This window comes from Cygnus olor, chromosome 5 (assembly GCF_009769625.2).
Source record: "Cygnus olor isolate bCygOlo1 chromosome 5, bCygOlo1.pri.v2, whole genome shotgun sequence".
NCBI lineage: Eukaryota > Metazoa > Chordata > Aves > Anseriformes > Anatidae > Cygnus > Cygnus olor.
Window position 1 is genome coordinate 62,479,634 of NC_049173.1, and position 17,426 is coordinate 62,497,059.

Below are 17,426 nucleotides of genomic sequence, written 5' to 3' on the forward strand. Positions count from 1 at the left end.
CTTTCTGCAGAATTCTCATAATAATAAAAAGAAGATGACCGATTTTCTCCAATTTGTAAGTTCTGTACTTCCTCAATACTCAACATTTTAATTTTTTTTTTTTTGGGGGGGTGGGGAGGGGGGTACCACTGAGTGGAGCTCAAATACCAATTCAGAAAAAAATAAACCTCTCATGCTGTTGCCAGGATCCACTATACATGAGTCTACCTCATTCACAGCCTTAAGAACAGAGTAGTGTTTTTATGGTGCAAACGTCCATCTAAAGGCAGAGCTGAAAAAAAAAGAATTAGATGGTGCTATTTATCCTCATCTCCAAGCAGGACAAGGGGGGGAAAAAGTTTCCTTCTATATGTACGTACTAGGGATTGGATTACCCTATCCTTGACCTCATAAAATGCCTTGCCTTTCTCACTTTTTCAAGATCCAAGTGTCCTCAGAGGTACAAACTCTGCAGGGATTGACAGTATCATTAATCTTGGTAGAGTGATGGGTTTATACCCACAGTGAGCATCAACTGTTGAATGAGTAAGAGCACATGCTGCCAGAAGTAACCTACACTGCAATGACAGCCCTCTGTAAAAAGACTTAAGAAAGACATGTCAGAAAGACTTAAAAGGTTCCTGTTCCTTTGCTTGCCCACACAACTTTAGTCTAAATATCTCGTCTGTAATATTCAGAATTATCAGCATTAATTAGGCACTTGAAACTAATGAGAATTTCCTTCCATTTTGCTTGGTTTTGCGTGAATGATGCCACCTGAGCTGCAAGAGTGCATACACCTCAAGAGGGGAGAGAGAGGGGCAAGAAAAAACAACAGCAGCTTGCCAGTGCCTCAGAGGAGATTATCAAGATTACACAGCCAGGCCTTCTACAGCAGTACCTGGAGGGAGGAAAACAAGGATGGACATAAATTGAAACAAGAAAAGATCCAGATAGATGCTGTGAAATATCTACATCAAGAACCATTAACTGACAGGAGACTTCTTGCCTGCTATCTTCTCTCTTTTACATGCTCAATTTATTTATAAAACAGCAAAATAATAATAATAATAAAGTTTCTCAGATTTAAGTTTTGTTGTTCTTTAACCTAGATTTTATCAGTCTCCTGAAATACAGAATTTCATCTTGTCCTGTACATTTCAAAACTTACCACCACTAGTATGTTAAGTAAAATAATCCACTTGTATTACTATTTTTACTCCAAATTAATCCATACATTCCCCTTACCTTAGCTATGATACGACAAAGGCGGGCACCTTCCTGGGTAAGGCTGAACAAGCTATTAATCGCTGACTCAGTGATGTACACACTATCCGACAAATCTATTTGTCTCAGAAGGTTCTGTTTGATATAAGACAGTAAAACACAGTTACTTCCAATGAAAAATGTATTATATTTAAGATGAGATGGAGCAGAAAGTCTAGTCCATCTAATCCATACCATTTTCCTTCTCACCCAGATAAACTGAAAGCAAAGAAAAACATAGGCATGAGTCAGATCAATCATATTTTAACACATTTTCTATCACATTTAAATAGATGTAATCAAGAATAGCAATATTTCAAAATAAATATGATCAGAGTAAGAAAACAGGCATGTGTTTGAAACCTTTTAATAAAGAACTCTGCAGTTCAGTAAATTATTATTAGATTTGGCCTGGAATTGAACTAAAAATTTGGGAAGGCAACTAATTGTCTCAGTGGAGAAGCTGTATCACAATGTGATGCAGGATTTTCACATTATTTATTAGCAATATTGCCTTACTCTTTCTAACACAACTTTCTAAGGCTCTATGATCATCAGTAGTCTTAGTTAAAATGGAAAAGTGTCACTGATCAATAACAGGAATACTCAGAGAGAAATCATTTATTTCTCAAATATATGAAATAGGTTAAATATTTTATCTTTGTAAATAGTTATCTTGCTTTTGTATGTATGCCCTTGCAACTGCACAGATAAACACAGCTGCTAGAAGAACACAGCTTAATTTTATTCTCTGAAAGCACACAATCATTAGAAGAAGAATTGTTAGAGGGAGGAAGGTAATCATTTACATATTTAATACAACTTTGAAAGAAATGCAAAGAAATATCCCACATTTTACACTATTGTTGATACAAAGCTCGGTTATCTTCCTTTTAAGACGCTGTGTTCTTCCACCCTTAGCATCTCCCTTTAGAAAAATTCTTCTTTAAAAGACATAACTTATCAGTTCACATTATTATATGAATCATTTTCATGAATAAATCCCGACACACTGATTGGAACATAAAGCTCTTGAGTAAATAGTCCTAGCCTCTCACCTAAACAGTCTGTTCCAGTGTGGCCAACTACCCACAGACAATGTGGTTGTATAGCAGAAGTGAGCACACAGTATGACTAGGTGGTTCAGAAAACTGCTCTTATGATGTTTTGTTTTGTTTTGACAGATGACCTCTCTCCCAAGTCGTCAGCCATGGGAATACAGATGGGATGGTGCAGAACCCTGCTCTCTTAAAATATATAGGGATTAGGGATCAGGATTTAATGTGTCAGCAAGCATCAAAGTGTTCAAACAGAACTATTCACAGTCTACAACTCCTCTTCAGATTAAAGGGAATAAGCATCAAAACAACCACCACCTTCTCACTGAATTTGCAATATGCAGTTATTTATGCACTTAAATTTATATGATGCATTTCATGTAGTTCTCATAAATCCTAACCAAAGTGCATTAGCACGTAGCTTGTTAGCTTGACTATAATTCTGCAAATATATTCTGGAGACTTTCAATTCCTAGCAGTGATCTTTTAAAAACTATAGGGGTGTTTCTGAAAGAGCCGCAAATTTTTTGCTATCTTAAAGCATCAAGGTACATTAGAATTTAAAAAATACCATGCAGTGATTTTGCTTTAGCACAGTAGTAAATACTGTTTAACTATTTCCTTTTCATCAAGCTTCTTATTTTCTTTTTTTTCCTGCTCAAAGTTTCAACATAACATCACCTATAAGACATATACAAATGATTTGAGCGTAATTAGTTGGGTTTTCTTGGTTGTTGTTGTTTTTGAGGAAGCTGGTACAAAGGGATAGCTAATAAGATCTCAAGAAACTAGTTTAAGTCAAGACAGATTGGTTAGACTTACAGGTTATTACCTCAAGAATGCTCTAATGGAAAAATTTTAGAGCATCTGTAACCTCAGCTTAATTACTGTGTGTTTATCTACATTTAATCACCACTGGAAATTACACATCATGCCTGCAATGCTTCTGGAAGGTTATACATACATAGACACACAGACTTTGCTCTCATTGGTCCTCACACTATGGATGAAGGAATTATTCAAAAACTAGTGGATGGTTATGAATTTGATTTTTTTTTTTTTTTTTTACATCTACCACATAAGGGTTTATTTTCTGTTTTGATGCAACAAGAATGCTGATAGTCATATATTGTATTTTATCACTACTTCTTAGAGTCTAAGATATGTACTGGTTAAAATGTCTGGTGTAATAATATATATATGAACATCTTCTAGATGTTTTGGCTTTTAATAAGAACTGTCAAGAGCAGGATAGACTCTTTTTTTTTTTTTGTGGTTTCTAAAGAAAAGCAGCATCTGTAGGAAGGGAAGAGAAAAATGAGTCCAAAGCTCTAATAAAGTAGGCATTGTCCAGAGGTTAGCTCCCTTGCACTGAAAGACACCTATCAGGAATGGTAATTAACATAGTGAACCACAAGATCATTCTGTTTGGAAAACAAATCAGGTGAACGTACACCTAAATCTCTTTACAAGATATCTGAATTACCAATCAGAAGTTTGCTGAAAACAGAGCTGTAATTATCAATGTTCTCCCTTGAGGTTCAACAATTGGATAACACTTTTTTTTTTTTTTTTTTTTTTTTTTTTTAAAACTCTGTAGACTAACCTGTGCCTCATGCGTTAAAACCAGCTCTATCAACTGGCCAAAATACTGAGCAACAGTAGTGAGTGTTTCATTAACACAGGATTTCATGGACCTCAGCATCTGTTCATCCTCAGTTTGTACACACCTAAAAAGAATGGGAAAGGGAAGGAATGAAGGAAAACAAGATCCAATAGACAGCAATTGTTTTAAGCTGTCACAGGTGAGCTCTCTATGTTGTAATAGTACATTAAAAACACGGATATAACAAGGATTCAGTTGTTCACGAGTACACCATCTCTTTGCCATTAGCATCACACCAGAATATCAAAGCTTTGTCTGCACATGGTAAGCATAACACCAAAGGACAGTGTTGGACAGTAATCAATGACACAGACTGCATGCCAAATTTTGCTGCATATGCTCTGTGTTTATACCAGTGTAACTCTGCTGTTTTCCACTGATGCTTTTAGTTACAGTCACCAGTCACTCTAGAATGTCTGCATTTCAGCTGCAGCTGTGCATATCCATATTTCCTGATGAGAAAAGTGCTTTATATATATATATATTTGTCCTAGTTTAATGAAAGCAGGATAAGGGCACAAAATGAATGCATGTCCAGAATAATGACTAGAGATAATTTAAATTTAAAGAGCAAACTCAAAAGTAAAGTTAGGCCTTCTACGAACAAAGATGACACAGCAAGTTTACAGAGTTGGTATAACTATCCTGTAACCAATGATACTTGCCAACTGAAGAAAGCAAATAAAGATGGAAAACATTACACAATTCAAATTAAATAACTAGTGTTTCCACACACAAATACATTATTTTAAATTGTCAAAACCTATTAGTGGCCTGCTGAGGTGCAATATAAGATACGGATTGGTTGATCAGTGCTTCCATTTACACAGTATGTTCTCTTCTATAGGTTGCCTGTCTTTCACCTACCTATATTAACTTTTTTCAAACAGAAAAGGAGGGAAAGGGTTGATTGGAGATGGACACTACAGGATTGGGGATCTCATTAAATATATGTGTAGAATATAAAAGTAAAGTCTGAGCTGTGTGAGTTTGACAAAAAGCAAAAAAAAAAAAAATTATTCCTTGTTTACAATTAGATGGTGTCTTTTTTATTTTTTAGTGTCAGCATCCCAGCGTGCATGGAGCTAAGTAAACCAATAAGTGCAACTTAAAGGAATGCATATTTATGTGATTTTGTGGGTTTGATTTACTAATGTGGATATTCGCACAGAGGTACATTTTGTATGACAATCTCACACTAAGTTTTTCGCAGAAGCTGAAATCTTGGTTCCAGAGAACTCAATGGGAATTTTGTCACTGATAGAAACAGACTTTCTCCCGTGATGTCTAAAAGCTCTGAAAAATCCTCTCTACCAGTGTTGTGTTTATGCCATGCTCCTAGTACAACAGCAGATTCCATCTTTCATTAGGATACAGTTTAGATAAAAGCAGTTCACTTCACACACTGGAGGCTAACACTCAAAGCCTTTCAGAGCTGCAGTTCCAACGTTTGAAGATTTTGCTGGATTTGTACTTCCCATTAAAAATTCTACATAATAATAAAAAAGCAAAATGAATATTTCAAACAAAAAAATTAAATTACCTTTCTGTAAATGCTGTAAATTCTGAACACTTGTTTATTAAAAGTTTTTCCAACTGCAGAGAGAGAAAATGTTATTTTAAGTAACAATACATATTTGCTTTTTAAAAATAAATAATGCTTGTTCATGATAATTAGGCAAAAACCCTCCAAAACTGTATTATTACAGATGGACACCCTTTTCCTACTTTTCTGAATAAAACAAGTAGAGATAAAAATGAAGTTTAAAATGTATAATTTTCTAAATTTTAAATGCAAAGGAACTCACAGATTGGGCATTTAATTATTTCAGTCTGGTGGTCACTGAAAACTAAATTTTTTTTCAGCATAATTTGTCGATATTATCAGCACTCAGAATAAGGCCTATGATAAAATAGGATCCATAATGAGTCAAGAATGCTTCCATAGACAAAAAGGAATTTAAACGTCTTCAGCAAGAAGTGTTGTGTTTAAGAATTTCTTACCAATTGTTTAAAGAAAGTTGCAGTTATTACAATTTAAAAAATTAAAGACAGAAGACAAGTAACTACCTGGTGCATTTCTTCTGAAGAACTTCTAGTAAATGTGTTGTACTCATTTATCATGGAACGTACATGACAATTGACTCTTACTGTCATGCTGTGGACTCTTTGCCATCTGTTCTTCTCTAGTTTTTGAGCAATCCTGGTTAACTCTGTGCTTATGATCCAAGCTCTTTTTAACAGCAGCTGCAAGTTATTGCATGTGCTATACTGTGAGGAAAGGATGTGTTCATTTTGTTCATCCTTCTCAATGCTGATTGGTTTGGACTGGAGAATACACATGCATTCACAGTCTGTCATCAGCTTCAAATCTTCCATCCATCGCTGAACAGAGTCCACCTGAATTAAATGCATGCTAGATGGTAGAGAAAGAAGGAAGAATGAGGTGAAACAAAGTGATCCTTAGTGTAATGATCAGCAATAAAATACTAGTACGTCTAACCATCAGGTTGCATTTGACTGACAAAAAATAACAGATTGAGCAAACAATTTGCATGTACTATAACACAGAACCATGCTTTGCATTCTATTCCAAAGACAATCTTTGTGTTTCTGATCACCTTTACATCACACATCATGCTACAAAACTATTAGGGAAAAATAAGTAGAGAATAGAGATGACTAAGCAGAAGTTTAGATTGTAGTTTGGGGAGAAAACAATTCTACAGTTTCTTGTAAATTCAAAGTTTGATACAATGAAGTAGCAATGTTCTGCATGTGTTTGCTTACTACTTATGGGACTGTTAACATTTTCTAGACATTTCACCTGTTACTTTCTCACTGAACAGGCAAGTTTAACCTTGCAGCATCTTTTCAAAGCCATTTACATCCACTCTGACACAGCAAAACCAAGACAGATAATGATGCTGTCAGCAATATTGGTTTCTGCCATAACATAATCCCTTAAACCTCAGCTGGACTCTACTTCCCAACCAGTCCTTTATCTTTCCCTGTGCTTCTCACTGTTGTCTGTACAATTTGCATATTTAACTTCCAAAGCACAATTTTGCACTACAGCAAACGTGCTGTGAAACAATGAGGCTGAAAGAACTTGGGTATACCCTGACACAAGGCAATGAGCCTGCATTTTGTGCACTTGCACCCTCTGGCAGGGATGCAATTAGCAAAGCGTGGTACCCGAGGCAGCAGCAGTGCTAAGCTTGTCTTTGTGACTGTTCCCAAATTCCCCAGAGACTCAAGGCTGCACCCTGATCCCTTTGCCTCCCTGGCAATTTGCCTTCTCCATCAAAGGCCTGGCTGGTCCCTCACTGCCTTCTGCAGAGGGCCTGGGAGACTGCACAAGTGCAGGCTCCCAGCTGTGTATTTTGACTCTCACCTACCACACCTAAGGCTGGAACTCCACTTCCTTTTGTGGAAGGAAGCTCCCCAAAGAAGGAGCATCACCTCTGCCAAGGCATTCCACCTGACGCTTGCTTTCAAACCTAGGACAGAACACTCTCCATGTCCGGAAATCAGTCTTTTTTTTTTCAGGTTTAACAGTAGGCCCAGATTATTTCAGTTTGTTTTCCCCTTCCCGATCCTCAGAAGAGAGTATATATTAACCTTGTAGTTAATATATATATGTAAACACAGAAAAGACACATTTAAAACATTTCTAATATAAATAGTAGATATATAAAAACTGAATACACCATTATATAGAGCTAAGGGAAAAAGATGAGTTATTAAGAAAAAAATGTAATTTATTTTAAAATTTCTTGAATTTTCTTCATCTTCAACCAAAAGCTTAAAATATGCTCTCTATGTTGGTTGCTGGAATTGGGATAAATGAATGATACCATGACAATATCCCAGGCCATGCTAACTTTTTTGATCTTGCAACAATAAAGACTGATTTCATCAATATCTGTTCCCCAGTGGGCCCAAAATATCCCCTCTCAATACTATATCACTCACCCATAAAAGCATAGAAGGAGGCGAAGTGTTTGAGAATCACTGCAAGTCTCTATGGTATAGAAAATTGTTTTTGTACATCTAAAATAGTTTCTACAGAATTAATAAACAATCATGACTAGTGGATGTAACATTAGTACACATAAAAAAATCACAAAAGGAGCACTTTACTAATGGAGAATTTCAGATTTCTGAGCTGCAAAGAATAAAAAAAAATGTCAATTTTCATCAGCTGCAGATTTAGCCTTAATTTTCTGATAGCCCTTCTCAATATGAAATCCTTGAAATTTTTATTATCTCTTCCTCAAGTGAAAGATGGATTACTAATAAAGGATTCCAAAGAAGTGAAGATGAACGGTTAAGAAGAAACAAACTTAAGTGCAAGCAGAAGAGACTGGGCTCAATTATTTTGTCCAAACTTCTGTTGCTATCATACAGCTAAATCCGGCATTGTAGTGGAGTACTGTCTACCTTCTGACATGTGCTGCAGTTTTTCCAAGATGCTATATCAGAAGGAACAAAAAGAAAGTTTGTATTATAGCCTCCATTCTTTTAGTCTGGACAGGGACTTATTGCACTCAGCCCCACAGCACTAATGCTGTGTGCTGTTATAAAGGCACATAAAGCCCTACTGTTAGGGCAAAATCTACAACTGCACTAGCCAAGCTAAGGAAGACTACGCAGAAGGCCTTTTCAACTACTGTGCTGAACACCAGATGAATTCAAGAAATCCCCTTCCAGACCACTAAGGTAACATTGCAGAAATTACCAAAATTTATTATATACATATGAAAAGGAGTCTCACCTCAAGTATAATTTAATATAAATCAACAGCAAACAAGATACAAGAGATCAGTTGCATTGATCCAATCCGCCTTTCACCACATATGATGAAACTACTTTCAATTTCAAGCTACTGCTATTTAAGGTCTTTATTTACTCAGCTTTGAACATTGTGTAATTGCATTTTATGTTCAATTGTGGCTCACTTTTTCCTTGCTGTGCGTAGTCTCCTTATTGCCTTTTCGAATGTGAAGCAAGGTTTCCTAATGGACAAAAAAACTTTAGAACTTTGAAACCATGATTTATATTGACATGCACTCTTTGCATGCAGTCCAGGATAAACTCGTTTGACAGAGTAATGTATTTTTCATTTCTAAAGTGCGTTATGATAATTGATTAATTCTCTGTTTAGTGAGCACAGAAACTCCTACATATAATGTAGGAGAATGTTTATATGGATATATATATATATATATATATATAATGTTTATATGGAGAAAAAAGCTCAAATAGGTTAGTCAGATAAAACAAGAAATAGAATCATAGAATCTAGAATATCATAGAATATAGCTCATGTTTCCTTTAATCCCAAAAGGAAATCTTTACTCCAACAATAAGAAGGAAAAAAAAAATAGGATTGTAAACTGCAAAAAAAGAAGAGATTTTAAAGAAACTCTTGTTGCTTGCCTCTTTTCCTACTAAAGTAATTGTCAGTAATACAGTAGGGGAATTTATGTTGTTTTATCATGTGAAATTTAGTATTCTTTAAACTAACCTGGCAGGAAAAAAAAAATTTGCTTTTTTTCAGACAAAAGAACCACAGAAAACTTTCCTTTCTCACTATGTCAACTTTTCTGGCATGTTATTCTTTAAATATATTTATGTTTATTCAAATGAAATATATAAATGATTTGCTTTTACTCACATCTCCACTTATTCAAAAGTAATCTTCCTGAACATTCAGTACATGAATTTGCAGATTATCTTTTATATATTAAAGGAAAGCAAAAAATGTGATCATTCCTAATTAGCTTTCAGAAATCATATTCCAAACTGCATTTACTGATATCTGAAAACAAGTAGTAAGTTTCCATCTCGTCTCCCATTACTGAAAAAAATATTATGCCTAAAAAATAAAAACAGCCATAATGGGTCAGACCAAAAATCTGTCTAGCCCATTACCCTGCTCCCAACACAGCCATTAGCAGATGCATAAGGCAAGATTACAAGAGGCATGGCAGGAGCTCAGCAACCCCTCCTTCCCATCTTCTGGCAATTAGTGGTTCAGGAACTTCCTAAGCCAAAATACATGTCTGAGCAGGATGTTTTTACAATTCATGAAACAAAAGTAGCCATTAATCCCTTTTTGAACTCAGTTAAACTTTTGGCCTTCACAGCATCTAATGGCAGTGTCTCACAGTGTTTGATTATGTTTTGTATGAAAAAGTGTTTCTTATTGTTTTAAACTAACTGCCTGGAGATATTAACACAAACTCTTTAGTTCTTGTAAGCTAAGAAATACTGAAAGAGAGCTCCGCATTCACCTTATTTGTGTAATTCATTATTTTGTTTGCCCTACCATATCTCCTGAGTTCTCATTTTCAAGCTAGAGAAATTCAGTTTATCTAGTCTGTCACCACACAGAAGTGACTTCACACATCTGATCAGCTACTTACCCTTCCCCATATTTTCTAAAACCATTGCTAGTTATCCTATGACCTTACAAGATGAGATGGCAAGAACAGCACACGATATCAAAAATTCAGGTACATCAGATTTATACACATGAATCACATTTTCTGTGAATTCTTGTTTTCCAAGAATTCCCCAAATTACATTTCTCTTTTAAGTGTTTCAAGAGAGCTGTTTCATTTTTTATCTTCCAGAAAAACTACTACTTTTCATTTAGAATCTTTAATTATTTTTTTTCACTATTGGAAAAGTTAGTCCTTCTGTATGTATGATGAAAGAGGTAGTTCTTGAGTTCCCTTCTCCTCCTAGCATGCACTATGTTCATTAACATTTAATTTGATGAGGCATTTTATATTTTAGTGACTCAATATTGACAGACACTTCAGTGATTTTGTAGTTGCAGTTATTTTGAATTAACCTGAATGATTTTGCATCGGCTGAAGTGGTGTTGATGCAAAATACAACTACAACTGTTTTTCAGGTAGTTAACAAATAAGTTGAACAATATTGGTTCAAGCATAGGGACCTCACTGGTGTGATTTTGTCTAGTTCTGTTTTATTAAGCACCAGTAGCTGGTTAACTGACAGAGACCTTCATGTTTATAGATAATTCCCCACCAGTTTGAATTTCTGGATTCAGTATGCCATGGCATATTGACAAAAAAACAATTTATCTAGACTCTACATTAAAAGAGCAGCATTTCATGTAAAAATAGCAGTAAAAATAATTCAGTGCAAAATAAAAAGTCAAAAGAGTCTCCAGCATTTCTTAAAGTCATTCTATTTTAATTGAGGTTGTAAAATAGTTGATGAAGTTTCCAAGACCATTCAACTGAATTTGAGTACCTACCAATTTGAATACTCTGAATTCTAGTATGCCTGCCAAAGAAAGTCTTTTTAAAATTGTGTTATTTTGACAAAACCATTTGGCATCACTGGCTGAAATCAGCTTAGAACAGCACGTTAAAAGATGTTGCTTCAACAGACACTCAGACCTTGTTCCATACAGACATTTCTACACTATGTAACACAGTGCAGGCATCCTGGAGAAAGGCTTACTGAAAAAAATCTCATCTTACATTTTTAAGACATATGTTGTATTCAGAGTTCTGTTACCAGCACTTCTTCTTCCATCTTCTTTTATCTAGCAAGTAGTTTGTTAACTAATGAATCACAGGATCTCTAGAATAGGCCAAGCAACCCTGTAGGTGGCAACCCTCCCTACGTTATGTTGGTGCTACAGGAATAGAAGAGTGAAGAAATAATAACTAGATCGTTTGTGTAAAACTTTCAGCTTGGGTCTTTCTACTACATTTTTACTGGCGGCACACAGTTTTTTAAATTGCAAATGTTATAATGAAAAAGAATTATGCCTCCATTTTAATACTGAATTTCAGTAAGTACTGAAGTTTCATGTTTTATAACTATGTGGAAGCCTAAGCTGATCAATCCACATGAATAATTCCCATGGTCGTTATATTTATAAAGAGTAAAGACTTCTGCTGTGTGGAATTATGTTTTTTTTTGAGGCTTCTTAGTCTTTTTATCCATTTTTACCTGTTATGACAGATTTATTACCAATCCTAATGATAGCATTTACTACAGCTTCCAGATAAGCCTACAGTGAATCAATGCCAAGTCTTACAACTGTGCTCAAATTTATTATTCTAATTAGCAGTAGGTAATTAATTGGCAACAAACAACTTCTTGAATGGATTTACCCCCTCTTTGAACATAATTCATCTCTAATTTTTTTCTAATTCATCTGTTCAAAATTATTCATAGGTACCCAATATACGCAGGGCCAGTGTCTACATTAATATAATAGACAGCAGAACTCAACTATCAGTGGAAGGATTTAATGAAGAGCCTTAGAGAAGGCTCTTATTTATCCTCAAGTTGCTTTATGCTATTAATTGCATAAAAGAGCCTTGTAGATCCATGATATATTTACACTGATTTTAGCAAAATTTCATATAGCTAGAGAGCTAACTTAAGTGATACAGAATAGCTTTGGGGCAGCTGATAGTCAGGTTCCTGATTTTTAAGTGAAAACTCTTGCTTTGCAGATCATACCTAAAGAAGTCTATGAATATTTGACATTTGTAATTGATGTGGCAAGCTAAAGAATTAGTCAAATGATTCCCCTTGATTTGACTTTTTCTAGTATAACATCAGCAACCCAACTTCACTAGGACAAAAGTTGGGTTTAGTACGCATTATTTAAACCTTCAGAAAACAGAAAAAAGGTCATTCCTAGTTTTCAAAAAAAAAGTTAATAGGTTATATTACAGTCGTATTTTAATTAGCCTCAACAATTAGTCAATCATTACAGTTATGGAAGTCTAAGAATTTCCCCAAATGAAGTCTCTAACTAATAATGCAAACTATAGCCCTCAAAACATTACTCAAAACAAAAGAGTTTAAGGAAAGGTGTGCTGTAGTCAGCCAAATACCCTGAACTGTATTCTAGAAAACAGAACTCTTAGCTTGCACTGATCACCCTTCCACCTCTGTTTAATTTAGGAGTAGGTTTAAACCACAAAGTGCAGCAGAATTTAATGGAGGCATTACCAGTAGAAGGTTCAGGAAGCAGGATGTCAATGAGCAGGATTATATCGGTAACAAAACCAGAATTACTCAAATATCACGAATAAAATACAAATTTATCACGATAGTGATAATAAATTAACTGTTTTGTTGACCAAGGACACCACAACAGTGCTGCTTTTGTTTGTTTGTTTGTTTTGATAACTGATACCCATGATCTTTTTCACCTGACCTGAAACCAGCAATGGTCCCCTTGCCATTTACTGAAACTTCAATGCAACCAAATTCAGTTTGGCATCTGTGCTCTGGGATGGAGTTACTGAAACCACCAGCCTCCTTGAAGTCAGCACTACTATAGCGAAAACATGCTAAAACCACAAAGAGCTTGTGCCTTGATAGGCATCCATCCAATTTCTGCAGGGAGGTTAAATGCAGACCAGTCTGTGAAACTTAGAACTAAACAACTGTGGTCAGACTGCTGCATTCTGTGAAATCTTGTGCATTCACAAATATGGAAGAAATATCTATAAGGAAAGTAAAAACACTATAAACACTTTTAATATATTAGGCATGGTGTATAAATTAACTATGGCTTCATCGCACCTAATTAAAAGGCCACATAAATCATTCTGTGTTAAGTGCTGCACGAATGTTCCTCTCAGATCTTTATGCTTTTCTGAGAAATCCTCACTGTAAGTTGTCCCCCTAAAAATGTCTGGAAATTTTATACTATCCCAGAATTACTGGCACACTATAGAACATAAGGAAGACATGATAAAAGATCACAGACTAATTCAGCTTGCTGATTAGGTTATGTAAAATCTAGGTTAAACTTATCAAATGTTAATTTTCTTCACACAGAAGAAAATCTTCACTTTTCTTCACTTCCTACAGCTTAGGTAGGGCCAGGTCTTTTCCAGCCTCCATCAACTGAAGAGACAGTCAGAAGGCAAAAGGACGAATTCAGCCTGGTTTGAGGGATCTTCATGTTGTGCCTGGTACATCACATTGTTAAAACAGCAGCTGTCTCAACAAGCACTTAAGCCACTGAGTTTGCAGAATGTAAAGACAGCAATTAATGAGGGTAGGATTTCCTGACAGAATGGAGGGAAATGCTAAATAAAACCTGCTTTCAGCAGCTTAATGATAGTATAAGGCTACTGCTTGCAGGCAAAGCTGGACAAACAGTATACCAATATTGTCATGATCACCAGCTAAGTCAGTATGTCTGTTCGATTTATATTTGCATAACATGACTATTTGAAATGAAAACTATTGCATTTGTGATGCTATTCTTGGATCAGCTCCCATTGGTTTTTAATATTCACAGAATATCAGTGTGAGATAGACAGGATTTATAAATAAATTAGTAAAACAATCAGCTAACCAAGATTTGTGCAAGATATTAGTTCTTTTGTTCAGCATGCTACCTGATCATTTGTTCTACCCTGCGAAAGGGGATTCCCTTCCTTGCCCAGGTGAATTGTTCACGGATGGGCTGGATGAAGTAGCCATTCCCTCCATCTGAGGTGAGGTCCTGAAATAAGAAACTATTCTCCACTGTGCAGACAAAAGCAGTGCTGAAATAGCAAGATCCTGCCACTTCTGTTCTCAAATGACAGCCTGGGTCTTGCAAAAACAAAGTTATAGTTCTTCGGGGGGGAGGATCTGAGCTGAGAGGTCTTAACTTTGTATAAAATGCCTGAATCCATGACTTTGTACTGTATTTAGCCCAATATATGCCGAAGAGCATTGCCTGATGGAATATCACAAGGAGGCTCTACCTAAAACATTTCTGCAGGTGTTCACAACACCAAGTCTGACTGTGTGACTGAACTGTGTTGGTAATCTCAAAGGGATGTTGTCCTCCAAGTGCATTCACATTGTTATTGTACTCAGACTACTTGCTGTCTGAGTACAAAGTTCTAACTGCCACAAATAGCTCAGGGGGTTTCCTGCACTTTGCGACAGCAGAGGAATGTCAACAAGGCCACCAGCAGGAGAGAAATGCTCGGTGAGTTTATCCTAGTTCACTGCTTCCTGATGCTCAGGCTACACTTGTAATCACAGAGGTCAGTGTTCTTCACAGCTTTTTAAGAACAATATGCTCAGAGAGGAGTCCTTGTAAACACCTAGCAGGGATGGAGAAATAGAAACAAAAGAGGGGGAGAAAAACAACACTGGAAATCATTTAGAGCCATAGACCATAGGAATGCTCAATCACAAGCAAGGACTAATTTGGAGACTAACATGAGAGTTCAGGAAAGTAGAGTCAGTGCCTCACTGAACAACTGAACATTTTTTTTTTCAAGTCTGCCTTAATTTGTAGTTTAATAACAAACAGTACCACTCACTGTGCTTTTTTCAAAGGAGTTATGACATGCATTATGAGCAGTACCATTAGCTTTTCACCTTTTGCTATTTACTCACTTAAGGTCCTAACCCTACTGATTAAATAAAGCCTGGATTACTTAATGAAGGAAGCAACAACCATTTTACAGGGAGTTATGAGATCAGTATCACTCAGGAGACTGCAGAAATTTGGGGACACTCAGTCACATCTATTGCACAGCAGCTCTTGCTAAAACTGTCATAAAAGGAGTAAGAAAAAAAGCAAAGCCAACACCAGGTATCGAGGAGTCATATTAGAACATTAACTCTTCAACAGACAAGTTAAAAAGATGAAAACTAGCAACAACATCACAAATACTGGACAGACATGGCAAGAATTCTTTAAGCAGTCTCATTCAAAGAAAGCAGTTTCTAATCAAATCCAATATTTAAGCACATGCTTATATGTTTCTGTAGAAACCGAGGATTTGAAAGTTAGATCTTAGGTCATCATAGCCACTTGGCTGGTAATTTGGCCCTAAATGGTTTAAAAAAAATTCAACTCAATAGTTTATCATGGGCTCAAAAGTGTTCTATTAAATGGTTATGCTAGAATCTCGCTGCTCTAATAGTTAGAAATTTCTTACTTTTGATCTGAATTTCTTAATAGTCATTTAATTCCCATGTGGTTTCATCTTTCATTTTAAGAATGCATCTTCTAATGCATTCCTAGGAAAAAAAAATCCTTCTCAGCTTGTTTTGCAAGAGTTAAAAAGCAAGATTCTTAGGTTCCTTTTGTCTCTTTTTGCTCCCCTTTCTCCAGACTCCCTGGTAGGTCTATAGCTGCTGCAAAATTAATTTTTTACTGCAAGACTTGATATCATTCCTGACATCAAATGAAGTCTCACAGTAACTTGCACAGTGGCATTAATACACCCCTATCTCCACCAGAAATCTCTCTTCACACAGCCCAGGACTGATCTTGCTGCCCTAATCACTACATCTTACTGGCAAATGCTGTCACAGGCATCTTATTATCAACTAGCATACGTTTGGTTTTTGTTGTTTTGTTTTTTTTAAGCTCTCCATTGAATAAGCTACAAATAGTTGCAGACTTTCTTATTGAGCACCTTAATGCAAAACCTTGAAATTTCAACTACTCGTCCTTTTTCTATTATCCCTGGCCTCAAGATCATCTTTTTTCAGACAAAAGGCTGATGATCTGTGCTAGCAATACTCCAAAATTTAAGCTACAGCAAGTTGTGTCACTTGTGAAATGAAACAAATAAAAACGGGTATGAAGACCAATATTTGAAGTCTACTTCTCTCCTCTCAGAAATAACCTTACAGCTACTCCTTCCCATTTTACCTTTTGCCTAATAGCTACTGCTTGCTGTATTTACAAGTAAATTGTCATGTACATAATCTCCAATGAATTGCCTTTGTTCAAAGGGAAAACAGAAAATAAGGTTACCTTATGAGAGAATAAAAGGTTATTCAGTACATTCTATCTTTGGCAGGTTCATGTTCTGGCATCCCATTTCCCTCTTAATCCCAAATCTTTAGGTAATCTCTGCTAGCATTTTTTTCCCTGAATTTATCCTCTTTTCCATTCCAGCAGCCTCTTGTTCTACCCTCCCTGGCTCCCTAGACACAAGACTGTTTTCCTAATTTCCACTTGGAGGCACAACAAAATTTTGCTAGCTAGTAGTTCAGCACCTTAAATAGTCATCTCCTGCCTCCTGGGGATTGAGTTGTGTTTTGCTTCTCTCAGGTATTCCAATTTTCTTCCTACACATTTAACAGTCAAAGCTAGATTGTTAGTGTTCCTGTCTGCACTGAAAATTTAGTCTTTGTTCATCTGGAGTACTTTTTCTATTCTGCATTTAGTATCTACTCCTTACTAACTACATGAAGTAAGCATTTCTTACTTTCTTCTTTTTTAATTTGTGCTTATTGAATTTAGGTATTATTCAAATATATTAAATTGCTTTTCTGAACAAAATTCTTACTGAAAAAAAAGTGTAACTGGCAGTATATACTGGATTAGAGTCCTGGACTGCTAAATCACCTCTTAAAAGACTGTTTACCAAAGCTAGACCTTCTGTGTTAGTTTCCCTACCTGG

The 17,426-nt window shown here is 35.8% G+C and overlaps 1 protein-coding gene across 11 annotated transcripts in view; it reads right to left on the reverse strand.

Annotated features, from left to right (window-relative positions):
* Window positions 1-17,426, reverse strand: part of INSC (INSC spindle orientation adaptor protein) — a 138,624-nt gene that overhangs the window by 60,367 nt on the left and 60,831 nt on the right. For all 11 annotated transcript variants that reach the window (XM_040559282.1, XM_040559280.1, XM_040559275.1 and 8 more), the window contains 4 exons: window positions 6,040-6,385; window positions 5,513-5,565; window positions 3,910-4,033; window positions 1,228-1,341 (listed from right to left, as the gene is read on the reverse strand). In XM_040559282.1, coding sequence (XP_040415216.1) covers window positions 1,228-1,341; window positions 3,910-4,033; window positions 5,513-5,565; window positions 6,040-6,385 — 637 coding nt within the window. The remainder of the gene's footprint in view (window positions 1-1,227; window positions 1,342-3,909; window positions 4,034-5,512; window positions 5,566-6,039; window positions 6,386-17,426) is intronic.